The sequence below is a fragment of the Triplophysa rosa genome, unplaced genomic scaffold (genome assembly GCF_024868665.1).
Source record: "Triplophysa rosa unplaced genomic scaffold, Trosa_1v2 scaffold436, whole genome shotgun sequence".
Taxonomy (NCBI): domain Eukaryota; kingdom Metazoa; phylum Chordata; class Actinopteri; order Cypriniformes; family Nemacheilidae; genus Triplophysa; species Triplophysa rosa.
The window spans coordinates 33831-51232 of record NW_026634440.1 but is presented as its reverse complement, the minus strand read 5'-3'; the positions used below and the strand labels follow the sequence as shown (position 1 = coordinate 51232).

Below are 17402 nucleotides of genomic sequence, written 5' to 3'. Positions count from 1 at the left end.
TTCTTCAACTTAAATCACATTTATGCTCTGTTTATAACCAATAACATCTGAGAGAACGACTTTGCAGTAAGCTACTATATGTGAGTGTAACCCTCTGCTAACTCTGCCTTAGCTAGCTCTGAACTGGCGATGTTGTTACAGATAGAATGGCGGATCTTGAACAAATTTGTTCTTAAATGTAAAGATGTGTTAATGTTCAATGCATTAAGGTCAATAAGTTCATTTGAATTATTAATGACGAAAAATCTAATTGTGGCATAAACACCCATGACATCTGTTCCACAGGTAATGGACTCTATGCCAGAGAACTGATGCCAGAAAAAAATGTGAAGGTGGTTTAATGGGTCTGGATTCTTTTATTTGTTTACCTTTGTTTATCTGATTTTTTAAATGAGCTGTTAAATATTTGAATACAAACATTGAATAAAAGTATTTTTGTGAAATGCTTGTCAGTGTTGTTGATGTTCAGATAGGCTACATTTTATTTAACACATCAGTATTAATACCTCATATGATTTCAAGTAATATTTACAGAAATAGATAACTAGGACTCTTGTAAAGAAATATTAAGTATATTTAGAAGCATAACTTTAATACTTGTGTTTAGACTTTACTTGAACAGTTCTGTTACATTTACTAACGTTTTCTGAGTGAAACAACTTTCCTAGCTTTTTTCAAGTAAACTTCACTCCCAAATGTTTTAAGTGTAGATAACCATAATAAACATCCACTCATGTGATGACAGTAACCTCAATCATCACTGAACCCTCACTGGAGATCACATGTCCAAGTAAATGTCCGAATGAAAGCGTCTTTACCGGTCGGTCACTTTACTTCAGACGGAAGCGGGCTGTCTGACAGTAGCCCCGCCGCTCGCGACATCTTTGACATCATACAGTGGTCGCGTGCACACAGTTCCCTGTACTAAACAACTTGTCAAAGTATGTTCTGTGCACCTTCTGAGAGAACAGTCAGCTTTTGTGGGTGGAGTTTGGAGGAGAGACGAGAACTGATATGGTTGTCAGTCAGCATCAGTCAGAATTATTTGCATTGGATGTTTTTTTTTTCTCAAATCATTTTGCAATGTAGCCTATCATAATCCAACAGTTTTAGTTTATTCGTGTTTTTAACTTATAGGCCTAATGTGGAATGACAGTTTTTAATGAAGTGTTTTGTTGTAGGGGTTCAGAGTAACTTACATTACATTCTTTTAGCAGTCAGTTATAGGCCTAATTAATATAGGCTATTCATGAAGGGAGAGGGCTCAATCTTTTGTTTGAATTTACTTTGTTTTGCTCAATTTTATATTAAGTTGTATTGTATTTTATTGAAAAGCAAGACATATTATAAATAGCATATTTTTGACCATTCCATTTGTGCAATAGTGAAAAAAATGCCTTAGTAAATAGAAGAAATGCAATCTATACAGTTTCTGATAATAAACTGTTCAAGATCTTCAGCAGAACCGATCAAACCTCCAGCAGCTGCTCCAACAAAACTTCCACAGTGACTCCAGTCACGAGCTCGCTTTGAGCATTTTGGAAGTTTTTCTTCAGCTTCTGTTTGGGCTTTAGCTATTTCTGCATCAAGTTTTTGAAGATATTCCTGTTCTGCTTGTTCTCTTGTTTCTTTCTGAATTCTGTTTTGGAGGTATTGTTTCTCATTTTCATGCTTTTCTTCCAGGAATATGATGAACTTTTGTTGTTGTTCTTTTAAAGTGTCTTCTTTTATTTTGCTTTCCTTTTTAAACTCGTTCTGCTGTTCTTCCAGTTTTCTCTGAAGCTCTTTTTGTAGATTCTCATCCGTTTCTTTCTTGATCTCTTCTTCTCTCGTCTTAAACTCATATTCTCATCTTCTCAGTTCTCTCTGCATCTCTTATCTTTCTCTCAGATTCTCTTTCTTCATCTTTTCAGTTTCTGCTTCATATTTGGCTTTCAGTTCTTCTTCTTTTCTCTTGATCTCTTCTTCTTTCTCTTTCATTATTCTCTCTTGTTCTTCTTTGATGTTCTTGATGTTCATTGGTGTAGAAACTGCCTCCGTTTGCTGCCACCATACAGTCGATCTTATCCAGAAGATCAGAAACCTGTGTTTGATTTTGAGACTCTTTATTATTGAACACATGATATCTGTTTCCACACTGTCTGATGATGCTCTGTAAACTATCATTAGGTTTAATAAAGTCTTCAATCGTTGTTCCTCTGAGGTCATCTCCTCTGGTGAACATTCTGGATTTGTCACCGAAGGTCTCCTGGATGATCTTCACAGCGTCTGTCTCCTCTTGAGTGAATCTTCCCAGTTGAAGCACCAGTAGAAACACATGTGGTCCAGGAGCTGCCATTGAGACACACTTCACAAGCTCTTTTCTGGTCTCAACATTATCAACGGCAGTATCAAACAGCCCTGGAGTGTCAATCACAGAGATCTTTCTTCTTTTATATTCAGATGTTTCTTTCTGACACTCTCTGGTCACTGATCCTGATGTCAGTACTGATTTAAAAGCATCTCCTCTCAAGATTGTGTTTCCTGAAGCGCTCTTTCCCACTCCCGTCTTACCCAACAACACAATCCTCAAATCATGGTCATCCTCACCTTCTGTTACACCTGATGACAACAAGAGAACAGCAGTTATCACAATTATGTTTTTTAGAAATCAGATAACATTCATATACAAAAACTTTTCCATCTCTACTGCGTCACATGCATTAAAATAAAGTAATTTGTTGGAATTACTCCATTTAAGGTCAATTAATATGGGATGAATTTCATCTCAAAATGATTAACAAATGCATGCACAGTCATCCGTGAACGTGATAAAGTTACACTTGTATTTTACTATTCACAAACAAATGCCGTATGAATTGAATCTGTGAAATTTAGATTGTAATAAACATGAGGCGATTTGTACAAATAGAGACAGATTTGTGAATACAATGTTTTATTTTGTGTTCATGTATAATCATTTTGCGCATACCAATGAGAAGTTGTGCATTTGTGTATCCTGCAGCGCGCGTCCATTCATCCTGTTCTGTGCATTCGGATTTTGAGACGTTCTTTACGCGGTTTTGAATTGGACAATCCACACACAAACAACTTCAGATCCACACACAACCGTGCATAAACCACGGCCTACCACTAGATGGCAGTCTGACGGAGCAATGCAGAGGTTTTGCGGCAGAGGTTGCGCTAGACTTTTTCATTGTCCGTCATTTTGATGAACAACGTTATCGTTGTGTTATTATAAAAAGTGTAAAAATATTTAGTTAGTTCCCCCTTGAGGGAAGTTGTTGTGTTTACTCTTATATATATATATACTCTTAGTTCTATTTTCCCCATCGTGGGTGTTTTTGTTTCTGGGAAGGCAAGAGTCCTGGGCGTCATCCTCGGAGGACTCCAACCCGGAGCCAACCGTACCGTTTGCCTTCTACTTGCAGCCGGCCACCGGGCGGGTGGCCAGACTCAAGAGAAAGAGGCAACGGCGAGCAGCGCGAGGTCGGGCCAGTCCGATGTCCAGTCTTGTGTCCAGTCCTGTGTCCAGTCTGGTGCAGCCGGCGTCCAGTCCGGCGATCCAGCCGGCGTCCAGTCCGGCGATCCAGCCGGCGTCAAGCCCTGTCCAGCCGGCCTTCCAGCCGGCGTCAAGCCCTGTCCAGCCGGCCTTCCAGCCGGTCTTCCAGCCGGCCTTCCAGTCAGTACCCAGTCCGGCAGCCAAGCCGGCCCCTGGGAAACTCCCAGGGTCAAGGACTGTCCCCCCAGGACTTCCCCTAAGTCCCCCAGGACTCCGCGCCCTCGAGCGCAGCTAAGGTGAGACTAAGACTTGTTTCCCCAATCCGTTTGGTTTACCCCCATGAACTCTTGTTTTGCCCCACCCCTCTCCCATGTTTGTTATTTTTATTAAGTCACCCCAATCCTTTAGTCTTGTTGTCTTGTCTGCCCCTTGTCTTGTTCACCATGTTTGTCTGGTTGTTGTCTTTGGTCCAGTCTGTCAGGTCTTGTTAGTCAACCCCTTGGTGAACACCTGGAGGTGTTCATTAAGGGGGGGGGGGCTCTGTCACGGTCCCACCGTCTTGTTTATGAAATTCTAGTCGTGTGGCGGGATCGGGACAGAGCCCTTAGGTTTTATGTGAGAAAACCATGAGTTGTTTGTTTTTACCTCTCATGTGTTTTCTCGTGTCTTGTCATTGGCCCCGCCCCTCTCGTCTCATGTATTGATTTCCTCCCATGTCTAATGTTTCCCACCTGCCCTGTGTAGTTATCCTTTGTTTGTCTCTCCCCTTGTTTCTTTGTCCTGTGCTGGTGTATTGTTTTGGTCAACGTTCCCGTTCTTGCTGTTCTGTGAGTTTCTAGTGTTGTTTCTGCCGTGTTATGCCTGTTAGTTTGTTTATTTAGTGCTCGTTTTTGCCCCCTTGAGGGAAGTTGTTGTGTTTACTCTTTTATATATATATACTCTTAGTTCTATTTTCCCCATCGTGGGTGTTTTTGTTTCTTTGTATTTATATTAAAGTCTTGTGTTGTTAACCCCTTCATGCCTGCCTGCATCTGGGTTCTTCCACGCCAGTCCGTGACATGTGGTGCAAATAAAATTTTCATGAAGTCATTCATACCTGCAGTTGTTGATGTTCTCATCACAGTTCTTCTCAGATTCTCTATTTCAGCTCTGTGTTTGTTTCTCTCCCGTTCGATCTGAGCCTGCAGATACATGAAGGTTGTGTAACATCTTCCACGGTTCTCTTGTCTCATACGCTCCACGTCCTGAAGAAGTGACGCTATCTGTGTGCTGCGCTCCAACACAAACACACCACCTCCAAACAGTTGAGATGTCTCCACCTCAGTAGAAGAAGAGTGAAAAATACTCATTTTACTGAACAGTCGACCAATTATATTCCTGTCTTTGATGATGACGGTGATGGCATGTTCGTTGATTCTTGAGCTGAATATTCTCTGGATCTCCTGCAGTTCTGTTTTGTGTTGGTCAGTGAGCGGAGCGTCAGGAACGATGGTGAGAAACACATGAGCTCCAGGACCACAGAGAGACACGCAGTTGAGAGTCTGACACATCATCTCTTCATCTGAGAGTCCAGTCAGAGCCGGAAGATTCACAACAGTGATCAGACGTTCATGTACCGCCGCTTCTCTCTTCACACACACTGATCTCTCTCTCTCACTCACGTGAAACAGAAACACTCTTTCCCTTTCTGTTTTTTCCTCTTATGAGTTTTGATATGAAGATCTTCAGTGATTCGTCACTTCCACACAACACCAAATTCAGCTTCTGTTGACTGGAGAACTTTACACCTCCTTAAACAACAACAAAACACATTTCACACAACACTTTGTGTGTTGAATTACATGGAAACCTGTCGTTTATTTCTGTAACTTACTGCTTGAGTGACTGCAATGTCCACATAATCATTTATCAATGATCACATTATAGAATGAGAATAGAATGAGCTTTATTGGCCAAGTATGTTTCCACATACGAGGAATTTGTTATAGTGACAGAAGCTCCACAGTGCAACAAAAAGACAGCAACAGGACAGAACACAGATGATAAAAAATAAATAATAATAATATACAATAATATAGAAATAGGCAATGTACAAAACAGCAAAAACACAATATACAATATAGATAGATATTGGACCACATGATTGCTAAGGCAGCCCACACATCTCATCTTAACCAATCGTCGGACTGAACAGATATGATTGATGGGGCAGATTTGTGTTCTGCATGTATGTCATGTCATGTATGATACTGTAAAAATGATCATGTAGGTTATTTAGACATTACACCCCCTTGCCCAGCTCACAGGGGGCTGTTACAAAACTCTACATCTGCCCATGATGTCAAAACATAGTTCATAATGTTGTTGAAACATTCTTACAATTAGGACTGTCATGATCATGAAACTTGGCTATAAATTCATTGTCTGCTAAATAACTGTGATTATGGCGATTAATTGTCTGTTTTAAGGCTTTGACAATATAACTATTAATGACACTTAATTTTTTCAATAAAGAAAAGATATAGTTTAGAAATATTATATTAATAATATATATATATATATATATTAATATACTAATATTATTTACTGTAGAGTGACCTTAAAACAGAGAAGACTTGAGTCTTGAGCACTAAAACTAGATCTGAGGGTCTTGCTGTGTAGAGGCAGCGAGTCCGGAAACAAAACAAATCAACACAAAACATACAAAGCTTATACAACTCAAATGATGGAGAAATGTCATTTAAATGTAACAGTGAGTGCTGATCATATACTGTATATCATAATAAAATCATATTTTGCATATCTTGCATATATTAAAAAATGACGCTTTTTCGCCTGCCGTTTTGCGCGTCGGTGTGCACACTCACATTGACGCCCTTTGTTTAGTCACGAGGCGTTAAACGGTGCATTAAACATTATGCAATAATAACAGAGTGTAAATCATTATATTTTTAAAAATTAACTTATTGAGATATTAAAGCCCTAGACCTAAACTTTATGAATTAAACTTAAATCCCATGTATTTATTATATGACAAAAACACAGCATATAAAATAGATACAATTATTTTTCAAAACGTAGAAATATTCCAAGTGTACAGAGGTCAAACGATCTATTTGTTTGAGGAAAAGACGCTGAAGTGAGCGCACAATCTGCAGTAAATCTTCACATCCTGTGAACTTCCGAGTTTTATAACACGTTTAAAATTACCGCCAGACGAAGGGATACGTCACCTGTGATTGTGAGATAGCATTGGTTCTCATGTGACCGATTGCGTCATTACGTCAACACTGAATGTAAAGTCTCATTGGCTCTTGATGGACCACCCATACACACACGTGCGCACAATAAAGTTTTAAATTAGCCTATAGGGTACGTGTAGGAAGCACCTCTATCTTATACAGGATTACATTGCCAAGTTACAAACTATGATCACAACCTGAAGGACTATATCAACACCTGTACACATCCTCCATCATACAGGATTTACACCACAATGCTTTTCTGGACCAGCAGCAACAATATCAAGACATTTCCCTGCATACTGTAACTCACCTCTACCAATTCAGTTGCATCAGATTCTTCCATAATTCACACACAAACACGCCGGATTGACAAAACTGTTCTGAAGAGAAAATATAAGAACTTTCTTAAGATAAATTATAATTAACCTTCTTAAGAATATTCTTAAGTGCAATTCTCAAATATTTTCATTTTCATTTTTTCTAAGAATAAAAGGGCAGTCTTTGTCAATGATTATAATACAACAGTAATTTGTCCATTTGTTCAGCAACTCGCGACTCACATTCTTATGTAAGCGTGTAATGTGCTAAAGTGAACGGAATTAACAAGAATTTAAGTATAGCCTAATTCTTTAGCCTATATATTACGAGTTACGACATCATCATATTTGTGTGTATGTAAACATTTTGCAATGTATGTAAAAGCACGGTGGATTATCTAATAATGAAGGCTAAATATTGGTAAAGTAGGGCAGTTTCTGATCAACATTATATCAATATAAAATAATTCATAATTGGCAAGGAAACACCACCAAATAAATGTAAAATAAACTCTTACCTTTTAAGATTTAAGACAGCCGCGAGGGTAGATCAACTCATTATATTTACAACAATAAAGCCGTTCTCGTTGACATGTTTTCAGTTTCTGTCAGGTCATGATGCGACATCTTCTAACTCACAATAAAAAGCGGTGATGTCTGTTCTTTCACACAGCCTCATGGTAACTATGTGCATATTTACAGACCAACTCTCATATTTATACATCTAAACAGTCGATAACAGTGACAGGTTGTTGGAAACGCTGTTTTGTACTCATTTCATTCACGAGTCAGTCACCTGTGGTACGGTGCTGCTTCCTGCCGCTCACTGTACAGAGTGATGGCAAGACAACGCGATCTCTCCGCCAGGAAAGAGAGACCTCGCGCTCGCGGGGCAGTACCGGCGACATTTTCCCACTGAATGAAAGCTAAGGTTTATCCAAGAAGTCACTAGATTTGTCGCTATGTGCTTCTTCTGAACAAAAGCCGCTAGAGGTCTCGTAAAAGTGACTAAATCAAAAGACAGACTTACTTATTTAGAAACACTGTTTTGTGTGCGCACCTCCATGTGCGCGGGCCAGAGAAGCGCCCGGTAAACGCTGTTGTGTGAAATTCTCATCCTCTTGCCTGGGCCCCTAGCACGCATGGGCCCCTGGGCCTGTGCCCATAATGCCCATTATATAATCCGGCTCTGCACATGCGTTGCATTCAAGGATATCAAAAGTTATCTTTTGGCTTCAATTCAGAAGGTTTGGAACGTGTTCTATAATATACTGTTTGTTGATCGATTTACATTTACGTTTACATTTAGTCATTTAGCAGACGCTTTTATCCAAAGCGACTTACAAGTTGGGTAAACATTGGAAGCAATTCGGACAACAATTTTCAGGACTTGCGACTTGCTTGATTGAAGTAAGAAAATGACTTGACTTGACTTTGACTTCAGAGCAAGTGACTTGAAACTTGACTTGACTTAAAGTGGAAGACTCGACATTGACTTGAACTTTTAATAAAGTAAAATAAATTTGTTTTAAAAATAATTATTGTGACTCAGCAGCACTAATTAGCGGCTGTGCCTTTAACGCTACACAACTCAAACCGCGCCAAACATGGCAGACAACAGTCCAGCTCCACAAACAGTCACGTTTGGCTATAAGGACTTTAAACTGGGCCGTGCCAATAAAACAAGATTTGCCATATGCAGAGTATGCAACGCAAGAATATCTGACATGACAACCACAAAGTCAAATTTTGTCCAACATTTCAAGAACCACAAGGAAAGGTAAGAAAATAATTTCTTTATAGTCAATGTTATAAAACGATTACTAATGTAATGAATTAATTGTTTCTGTTTGTCATAATTTGGCCTTGGTTGATTTTTTATTATTAGAAATGTGCTCATCGATCATCACTGATAGGCCTACGTCTCATCTCATAAGTAGATGTATTGCGGAATTTGGCTATAACAGTGGCGTAGCCCGAATTTTAATGTTGGGGGGCATTTTAAATTTAAGGGGCTTATCTATATTACATGTAGGCTAATGTCTATCTTAAATGTGCGCATTTTCAAGTGTTTGTGTGGACTGCGTGTGGAAGCTGAATAACAGCTCGCTTGTACTGCATGACAGTCTGATGGTCACGCCGGTGCGATCACTTGTACTTAAAAAACTTTTTGGTCATACTGACAAGAATAATTTCATCGTTCGAATCTGTTAAGTGTCTACATTTTTTGTGTACACTCACAATAACATCAAAACGTTTTGTGCTGTAAAATAATGAAACCAGTTCAAATAGAAAACAAATATTCTCAGATTATATATAACATATGAAACGTACATATTGCGCGTCCACCGCAGAGATGACGATTAAGCATCATAACTTCATCACTGGGCTATATTAACATACATTTTGTTTATATTCTTCTTCTTTTCCTTTCGGCTGTTCCCTTCAGGGGTCGCCACAGTGAATCATCTGCCTCCATCTAGCCCTATTCCCTGCATCCTCTTCTCTCAGACCGACTACCTTCATGTCCTCCTTCACTACATCCATAAACCTCCTCTTTGGTCTTCCTCTCGGCCTCCTGCCTGGCAGCTCTAACCTCAGCATCCTTTTACCAATATATTCACACTCCCTCCTCTGAACATGTCCAAACCATCTCAACCTGGCCTCTCTATCTTTGTCTCCAAAACATCTCACATGTGCTGTCCCTCTGATGTACTCATTCCTGATCCTATCCATCCTCGTCACTCCCAAAGAGAACCTCAACATCTTCAGCTCTGCTACCTCTAACTCTTCCTCCTGTCTTTTCCTCAGTGCAACTGTTTCCAAACCATACAACATCGCTGGTCTCACTACTGCCCTGTACACCTTTCCTTTCATTCTTGCTGGTACTCTTTTATCACACAACAGACCTGACACTTTTCTCCACCCATTCCAACCTGCCTGCACACGCTTCTTCACCTCTTTTCCACACTCCCCATTACTCTGGACTGTTGACCCTAAGTACTTAAAATCCTGCACCTTCTTTACCTCTTCTCCCTGTAACCTCACTGTTCCACTTGGATCCCTCTCATTCACACACATGTATTCTGTCTTGCTGCGACTAACCTTCATTCCTCTTCTCTCCAGAGCAAACCTCCACCTCTCTAGACTTTCCTCCACCTGCTCCCTGCTCTCACTACAGATCACAATATCATCCGCAAACATCATAGTCCACGGAGATTCCTGTCTGACCTCATCTGTCAGCCTGTCCATCACCACCGCAAACAAGAAGGGGCTCAGAGCCGATCCTTGATGCAGTCCCACCTTCACCGTGAACTCCTCTGTCACACCTACCGCACACCTTACCACTGTCCTACTGCTCTCATACATATCCTGCACCACTCTAACATACTTCTCTGCCACTCCAGACCTCCTCATACAATACCACAGCTCCTCTCTTGGCACCTTGTTATACGCTTTCTCTATATCTACAAAGACACAATGCAGCTCTTTCTGACCCTCTCTGTACTTCTCCACCAACCCTCTCAAAGCAAATATCGCATCTGTAGTGCTCTTTCTTGGCATGAAACCATACTGCTGCTCACAAATGCTCACTTCTCCCCTTAGCCTTGCTTCCAATACTCTTTCCCACAACTTCATTGTATGGCTCATCAGCTTAATACCTCTGTAGTTTCCACAACTCTGCACATCTCCCTTGTTCTTAAAAATCGGCACCAAAACATTTCTCCTCCATTCCTCAGGCATCCTCTCACTCTCTAAGACCTCGTTGAACAACCTAGTTAAAAACTCTACTGCCATCTCTCCTAGACACTTCCATACCTCAACTGGTATGTCATCCGGACCAACCGCCTTCCCTCTCTTCATCCTCTTCAAAGCTCTCCTAACTTCACCCTTGCTAATCCTTTCTACTTCCTGCTCAACAATATTTGCCACTACTACTCTTCTCTCCCTGCCATTTTCCTCATTCATCAGTTACTCAAAGTACTCCTTCCATCTTTCCCTCACCCTCCTGTCACCTGTTAACACATTTCCATCTCTATCTTTAATCACTCTAATCTGCTGCACATCCTTTCCATCTCTATCCCTCTGCCTCACCAACCGATACAAATCCCTCTCACCTTCCTTACTATCTAACCTTGCATACATGTCCTCATAAGCTTTCTGTTTGGCCTTTGCCACCTCTATCTTAACCTCACGCTGCATCTCCCTATATTCCTGTCTACTTTCCTCTGTCCTCTCACTTTACCACTTCTTCATAGCTAACCTCTTCCTCTGGATACTCTCCAGAACTTCCTCATTCCACCACCAAGTCTCCTTGTCTTCTTTCCTCCTTCCAGATGATACACCTAGCACCTTCCTACCTGTCTCCCTGATCACTTTGACTGTAGTAGTCCAGTCATCTGGAAGCACCTCCTGACCACCTAAAGCCTATCTCAGCTCCTCCCTGAAAACCACACAGCACTCTTCCTTTTCCAACTTCCACCACGTTGTCTTCTGCTCTGCCTTTGCTCTCTTCATCTTCCTCACCACCAGAGTCATCTTACACACCACCATCCTATGCTGTCTAGCTACACTCTCTCCTACCACTACTTTGCATTCGCTAATCTCCATCAGATTACAGTGTCTACATAAAATATAATTCACCTGTGTGCTCCTGCCACCACTCTTATATGTCACCCTGTGTTCCTGCCTCTTCTGAAAGTACGTGTTCACCACAGCCATCTCCATACTTTTAGCAAAGTCTACCAACCTCTGTCCTTCTGGGTTCCTTTCCTGAAGACCAAACCTGCCCATCACTTCCTCATCCCCACTATTCCCTTCACCAACATGTCCATTAAAGTCTGCACCTATCACCACTCTCTCACCTCTGGGAACACTCTGCATCACTTCCTCAAACTCGCTCCAGAATCTGTCTTTCTCATCTTGCTCACAACCTACTTGTGGAGCATAAGCACTGACAACATGCAACATCACACCATCAATTTCCAGCTTCAGACTCATCAACCTATCTGACACTCTCTTTACCTCCAGAACATTCTTCACAAACTCCTCCTTCAGGATCACTCCTACTCCATTTCTCTTCCTGTCCGCACCGTGATTAAACAGTTTAAACCCTGCTCCAATGCTTCTAGCCTTGCTCCCTTTCCACCTGGTCTCATGGACACACAGAATGTCGACTTTCCTCCTCTGCATCATATCTACCAGCTCTCTGCCTTTACCTGTCAACGTACCAACATTCGAAGTCCCTACTTTCAGTCCTAAACTCTGGCCTTTCCTCTTCTCTCTCTGCCTATGGACACGCCTTCCTCCTCTAACACACCTTCCTCCTTTCCTTCTTCGACCAACAGTAGCCCAATTTCCACCAGTGCCCTGTAGGTCAATGGCACCGATGGCGGTTATTGTTAACCCGGGCCCCGACCGATCCGGTATGGAAGTCATGTTAGTGATTCGCATATTGAATTAGGCAAAAGTTTTATGTTGGATGCCCTTCCTGACACAACCCTCTCTATTTATCCGGGCTTGGGACCGGCACAAAAAGTACACTTGCTTGTGACCTCCTGTGGCTAGATTATTTTGTTTATATTCTGCCGAAATGAAAAAGATTCATTCATTTTGATTAACGAGATTCAAGATTGATAAATGTCAATAAATAATAAAATGTCAATAAAATTATCCGAGATTCCCATCACTAGATGTAAAATCCCTACTGTTCCCTAATGGACAGCACAAGTATTACAGCATATATATAAAACATATAATAGGCAGATTTTCAGTCACAATACTTAGTTTATAAGGTTCATAGCCTGTATAAATGCTTAAGTCTTACATTCTGTCAGATACAAGTATTTCCATTTCTGTGTCTATGTAAACATATGGAAATGTGTGACTGCTGGAACCAAACTTTGAGCACATACATAGGCAAGTGATCATCACTTAAAATTAATGTATATTTACAATTTATTTTCCTTAATATATGTATATAAGTTCATCTTTTCTGCACAAAAATACACATGTATCGAAAAACTCTCTCTAAACCTCTGTTTATTTTAGTACTGCGACTTGACTTGACTTGAAACTTATCAGGACTCGACTTGACTTGCTTTAGGGTGAACCCTTGACTTGACTTGACTTGCTTGATTTATCTAAACTGCGACTTGAGATTTGACTCGAGACTTTATGGTTAAGGCTTGAGACTTGCTTGTACTTGACCATATGTGACTTGTCCCGCCTCTGACAATGTATAACCAGGATATGTATGAGACATTATTATAATTTTAACTGCTAGAGAGACACACTAAACAGACAGGTTTCAATTGCACAAACAGCTATTCAAACGCTCTTTTTAAACACAGTGTGTGTGTATATTCTTGACACAGATGCCTAAACTGTGATATAAGTTTACACCAATAAACATATGAATTCATTGCTTTATTTATGACACCCAGGCTTTAACTGCAAAGTGACAGCTCGTCACTTTTATCCTGTAAAACGCAGGTTTGCACCCTAAATAGTGCCCTTACTTCCACATACTCTTATCATACATTATCGACATTACAGCAGCTTATTTTTAACGCACGGGTGTATATAGGCCATACCTTTATTAATCAGTGCCAAGTGCCCCAAGTTGGTGCTACAACAGTATACAACAGTGCGCTGTTCCCTCTTCATGTGTTTGAAGCGTAAAGGAGTAGTTCACCTTAAAAGGGAAACTTCTGTCATCATTTACACGCCCTCTTGTCATTTCAAACCTGTATGAGTTTCTTTCTTCTGCAGAACACAAAAGAAGATGTTTGGAAAGATGTTGGTGCCAGAGAACCGTTGGTCTGAATATACAATAGAAGTCAATGGGGACCGACGGTTTCTGCATAAGAAAGAAAATCACACCGGTTTAAAATGATAAATATGGCGAGTAAATGATGACAGAAGTTTCATTTTGAAGGTGAACTATTCCTTTTGACGACTGGCCGCGTAACACTCACTTGTGATTGGATGAATGTTTGTTCTATGTAAATAATCAGAGAACGTGGGGGGAATGGTGGCGGAGGTGTGTAGAATAGTGCGGGGAACTGAATCATTTTTATTTGAAGTGTGGGGGACATTAGACTCTACGCCCATGTTTATTAGTGTAGCCGGTTTAGAGCTACCCCTCTGCGTTGTGTAGTGTGTGTTATGAATAAAGACTGGAGTCCAATTGCTGGTTCAGAGGTTCTTTATCTCGCTCTGCTCTGATCTCCTGCAGACTGCCTGCATGAGTTGTAAAATGCAGTAATTAATCGTTGCATAACATGTAGTGCATATTTAATCAGCCTTCTCCTCGCTCCGCTCAGACCTCCCGCGGACTGAAGCGAGTTCACAATACACAATCCCATTTACAATAATAAAGAATATCAAGAAAATAATAATTAATTTCACATCAGATATAACAACAGTTAGAGAAATAATACAATATATATATCTATATATCTCTAACTCTCTAAATATACATTGACACTAACCGAACTCGTATAATATACATCTTTAAATCTCCCGTATCCAGCATTTAATATAACCAATTAGATTGAACACATATAACTAAATAAATCACAAAACCAATTCATAACCATACCTGCATGAGTTGTAAAATGCAGTAATTAATCGTTGCATAACATGTAGTGCATATTTAATCAGCCTTCTCCTGTCGAACATACGAACATAGAAAAAGTATCAACAGACACGCTTCACAGGCCAACTCTCACATTAGCATTTAGCACCACATGCTACTGCATTCACTCGATTAAACTTTCACTTATGCAGGAAAAACATCTTTAAAAGGAAAGATTACATACTTGTGCATACTCGTTTACATTTTAACAAAACCAATCACTTAATTAGTGATTATTTTCACTTATAACACTCTTTTGAACAGTAGTACACACAATACATACCTCGCTCCGCTCAGACCTCCCGCGGACTGAAGCAAGAGCGCGCAGCGCGCCAATGACGTCACAACTGCGACAACCGCAAAACTCAGAAAAACATTTAAAAAATTCTCTTTTCTTTTCTTATACACATATGTAACAGAAAACTTAGGATTTTGTGTGAATTTAAAAGAAAATACAAGTTATAATCAATACCTGTTACATTAGCATGATTGTGTCTTCAAGCTTTCACAGAACGACACAGTAAGACTTGTTTCTCAGTTTTTCAACTTGTTTTCGTAGCTCTTCTGTTTCTTCTCCTTTCTGTTGATTCAAGTGTTGATAGAGGTTTTCCAGTAACTCGTGTTGTTTCTGACGTTCTTCCAGCATCTGTTTGAGTTCTTCAACATGTCGTTCTTTTCTCTCTCTGAACTCATTCAACTCTTCTGCTTGACTTCTGGCTTCATCTTCATGTTTCTTCTTCATCTCTTTTATTCTCCGCTCATGCTCCTCCTCCATTTCTTTTCTCTTTCTCTCTTGTGTTTCTCTTCTCTTGATCTCTTCTTTCTCTTTGCTAATATCATCAGATTTTTTTCTCCCATCTCATTCTCTCTTCTTCTCTTCTCTCATCATCTTCTCGTTGTTTTCTTCTCTCCCACGTCTCTTTTCTCTCTCTGAACTCATTCAACTCTTCTGCTTGTTTTCTGGCTTCATCTTCATGTTTCTTCGTCATCTCTTTTATTCTCCACTCATGCTCCTCCTTTATTTCTTCTCTCTCTTCCTCTTCTCTTTCTTTTCTCTCTCTCTCTCTTGTGTTTCTCTTCTCTTGATCTCTTCTTCTTGCTCTCTTTTAATATCATCAATTCTTTTCTTCCATCTCTTTCTCTCTTCTGCTCTTCTCTCATCATCTTCTTGTTTTCTTCTCTCCCACATCTCTGTTCTCTCTCTCTCCAGCTGCACATAACGTTTCATCATTTCATTTTCCTTCTCCTCATACTCTCTCTCTTTCTCTTCTCTCTCTCGTCTCAGTTTCTCTCTCTCTTCATCTCTCTGTCGTCTCTCTTCTCTCTCTTTCTCAAATGTCTTTCTCATTTTCTCCAGTTCTTCTTGTTTTTCTCTCAGTTGTTCTTCATGTTTCTCTCTTCTCTTTCTCTCATCATCTTCTTGTTCTCTCATCTGTTGTTTCTTGTCTTCCTCCCATTCTCTCTGTTGTCTTTCAATTTTCTCTTGAATTTCATTTCTCTCATTTTCAGCTTCTCTTATTTTTCTCCTCCATTCTTCTCTCTTTCTAATCTCTTCTTCTTGTCTCTTTTGTAATTGTGTTATAATCTGTTCTTGTTCTTGTTTCATCTTCTCTTGATCGTGTCTGTATTTCTCTTCTCTCTTTCTATCCTCCTCGTCTCTCTCTTTCTCTCTCTTTTCATAAAGTGATCTCTGATGTTCAGTCTCTCTCTTCTTCTCTTCTATCTTCTGATCATATTCAGCACTTAGTTGTTTTTCTTCCTCAAATCGTTTCTGTTTCTCGTTTTCTTGTTTCTGCTGTTCTGTTTTCCTTTGCTCTTCAAACTTTTTTCTAAGATCTTCCTCTTTTTGTCTGAATTTGTCCTCACTTTTAACTCGATCCTCTTCTATCCATTTTCTCTCATCCTCCAGGTTTCTCTTGAGTTGTTCCATTTCTGCTTAATAGCTAGCTTTACATTTTTCATTTTGAGTCTTAAAATCTCTCTCTTTCTGTTGTGGTCGAGGTGCCAATAAACACAACACTGCAGATCAATTGAATCCTAAAGTCGATTAGTTTATTAACAGTGTTCCCAGTGGCGTGCTGCCACCACGCCACGCCATTAAATCCACCAAGTACCTCTGCACATGCACAGATATATACTCGACAGGGTTGCCACTACTCAACAAAACCACTATCATTACATCTTTCCTTTTTTTTTACATTACTCTCAACATTGCATAAAATATCAACATTTCCCATTATAAACAAAATACACCATGATTATATTTACTACAAATCTCAGTCTTTTCAACAAGGCTTTCAGCATGTTTCAATAAGTCTTTCAGGGCATTTCCGCACACGAACAGATCTTCTCAATGGTATCTCAGTCCTTTCAGCTTCTTCTGAATGTTCAAATTCAGCTGACAAATCCTTCAACAGATGCTGACGATTCCTCCTCAACACAACACCACCTGTTGTTTCGATGTTGTAGGACCTTGGTTGAATTTGTTCAAGTACAATGCCTTTCTGATTCCAGGTATTAGTTTTATCTTTAAATCTGACCTCCTCACCGACACAAAGTTCAGGAAAATGATGAGTTCCTTTATCATAATAGATCTTTTGTTTGGCCTTTTGTTGTTCTTTGACCTTTTTCACTTTCTCACTACCCTCTGTCAAGAGAAGATCCTCAGATATAGGTAGATTAGAACGAAGACGTCG

At 40.0% G+C, this 17402-nt stretch overlaps 1 protein-coding gene and 2 pseudogenes across 1 annotated transcript; all 3 read right to left on the bottom strand.

Annotated features, from left to right (window-relative positions):
- Positions 1–1388: 1388 nt before the first annotated feature.
- LOC130550822 (uncharacterized) lies at positions 1389–10628 on the bottom strand (annotated as a pseudogene).
- Positions 10629–11492: 864 nt separating this feature from the next.
- LOC130550821 (GRB10-interacting GYF protein 2-like) lies at positions 11493–15646 on the bottom strand (annotated as a pseudogene).
- A 26-nt stretch (positions 15647–15672) lies between these two features.
- On the bottom strand, positions 15673–16636 carry LOC130550820 (golgin subfamily A member 6-like protein 22). Its single transcript, XM_057328317.1, has 2 exons — positions 15894–16636; positions 15673–15676 (listed from the first exon to the last, which is right to left on the bottom strand). Exons 1-2 carry the CDS (start codon positions 16634–16636, stop codon positions 15673–15675), a joined length of 747 nt encoding a protein of 248 aa, XP_057184300.1.
- Between the last annotated feature and the right edge of the window lie 766 nt (positions 16637–17402).

Excerpts from the sequence above, each read along its gene's own strand:
- LOC130550820 (XM_057328317.1), bottom strand. The coding sequence starts at position 16,636 with ATGGAACAACTCAAGAGAAACCTGGAGGATGAGAGAAAATGGATAGAA.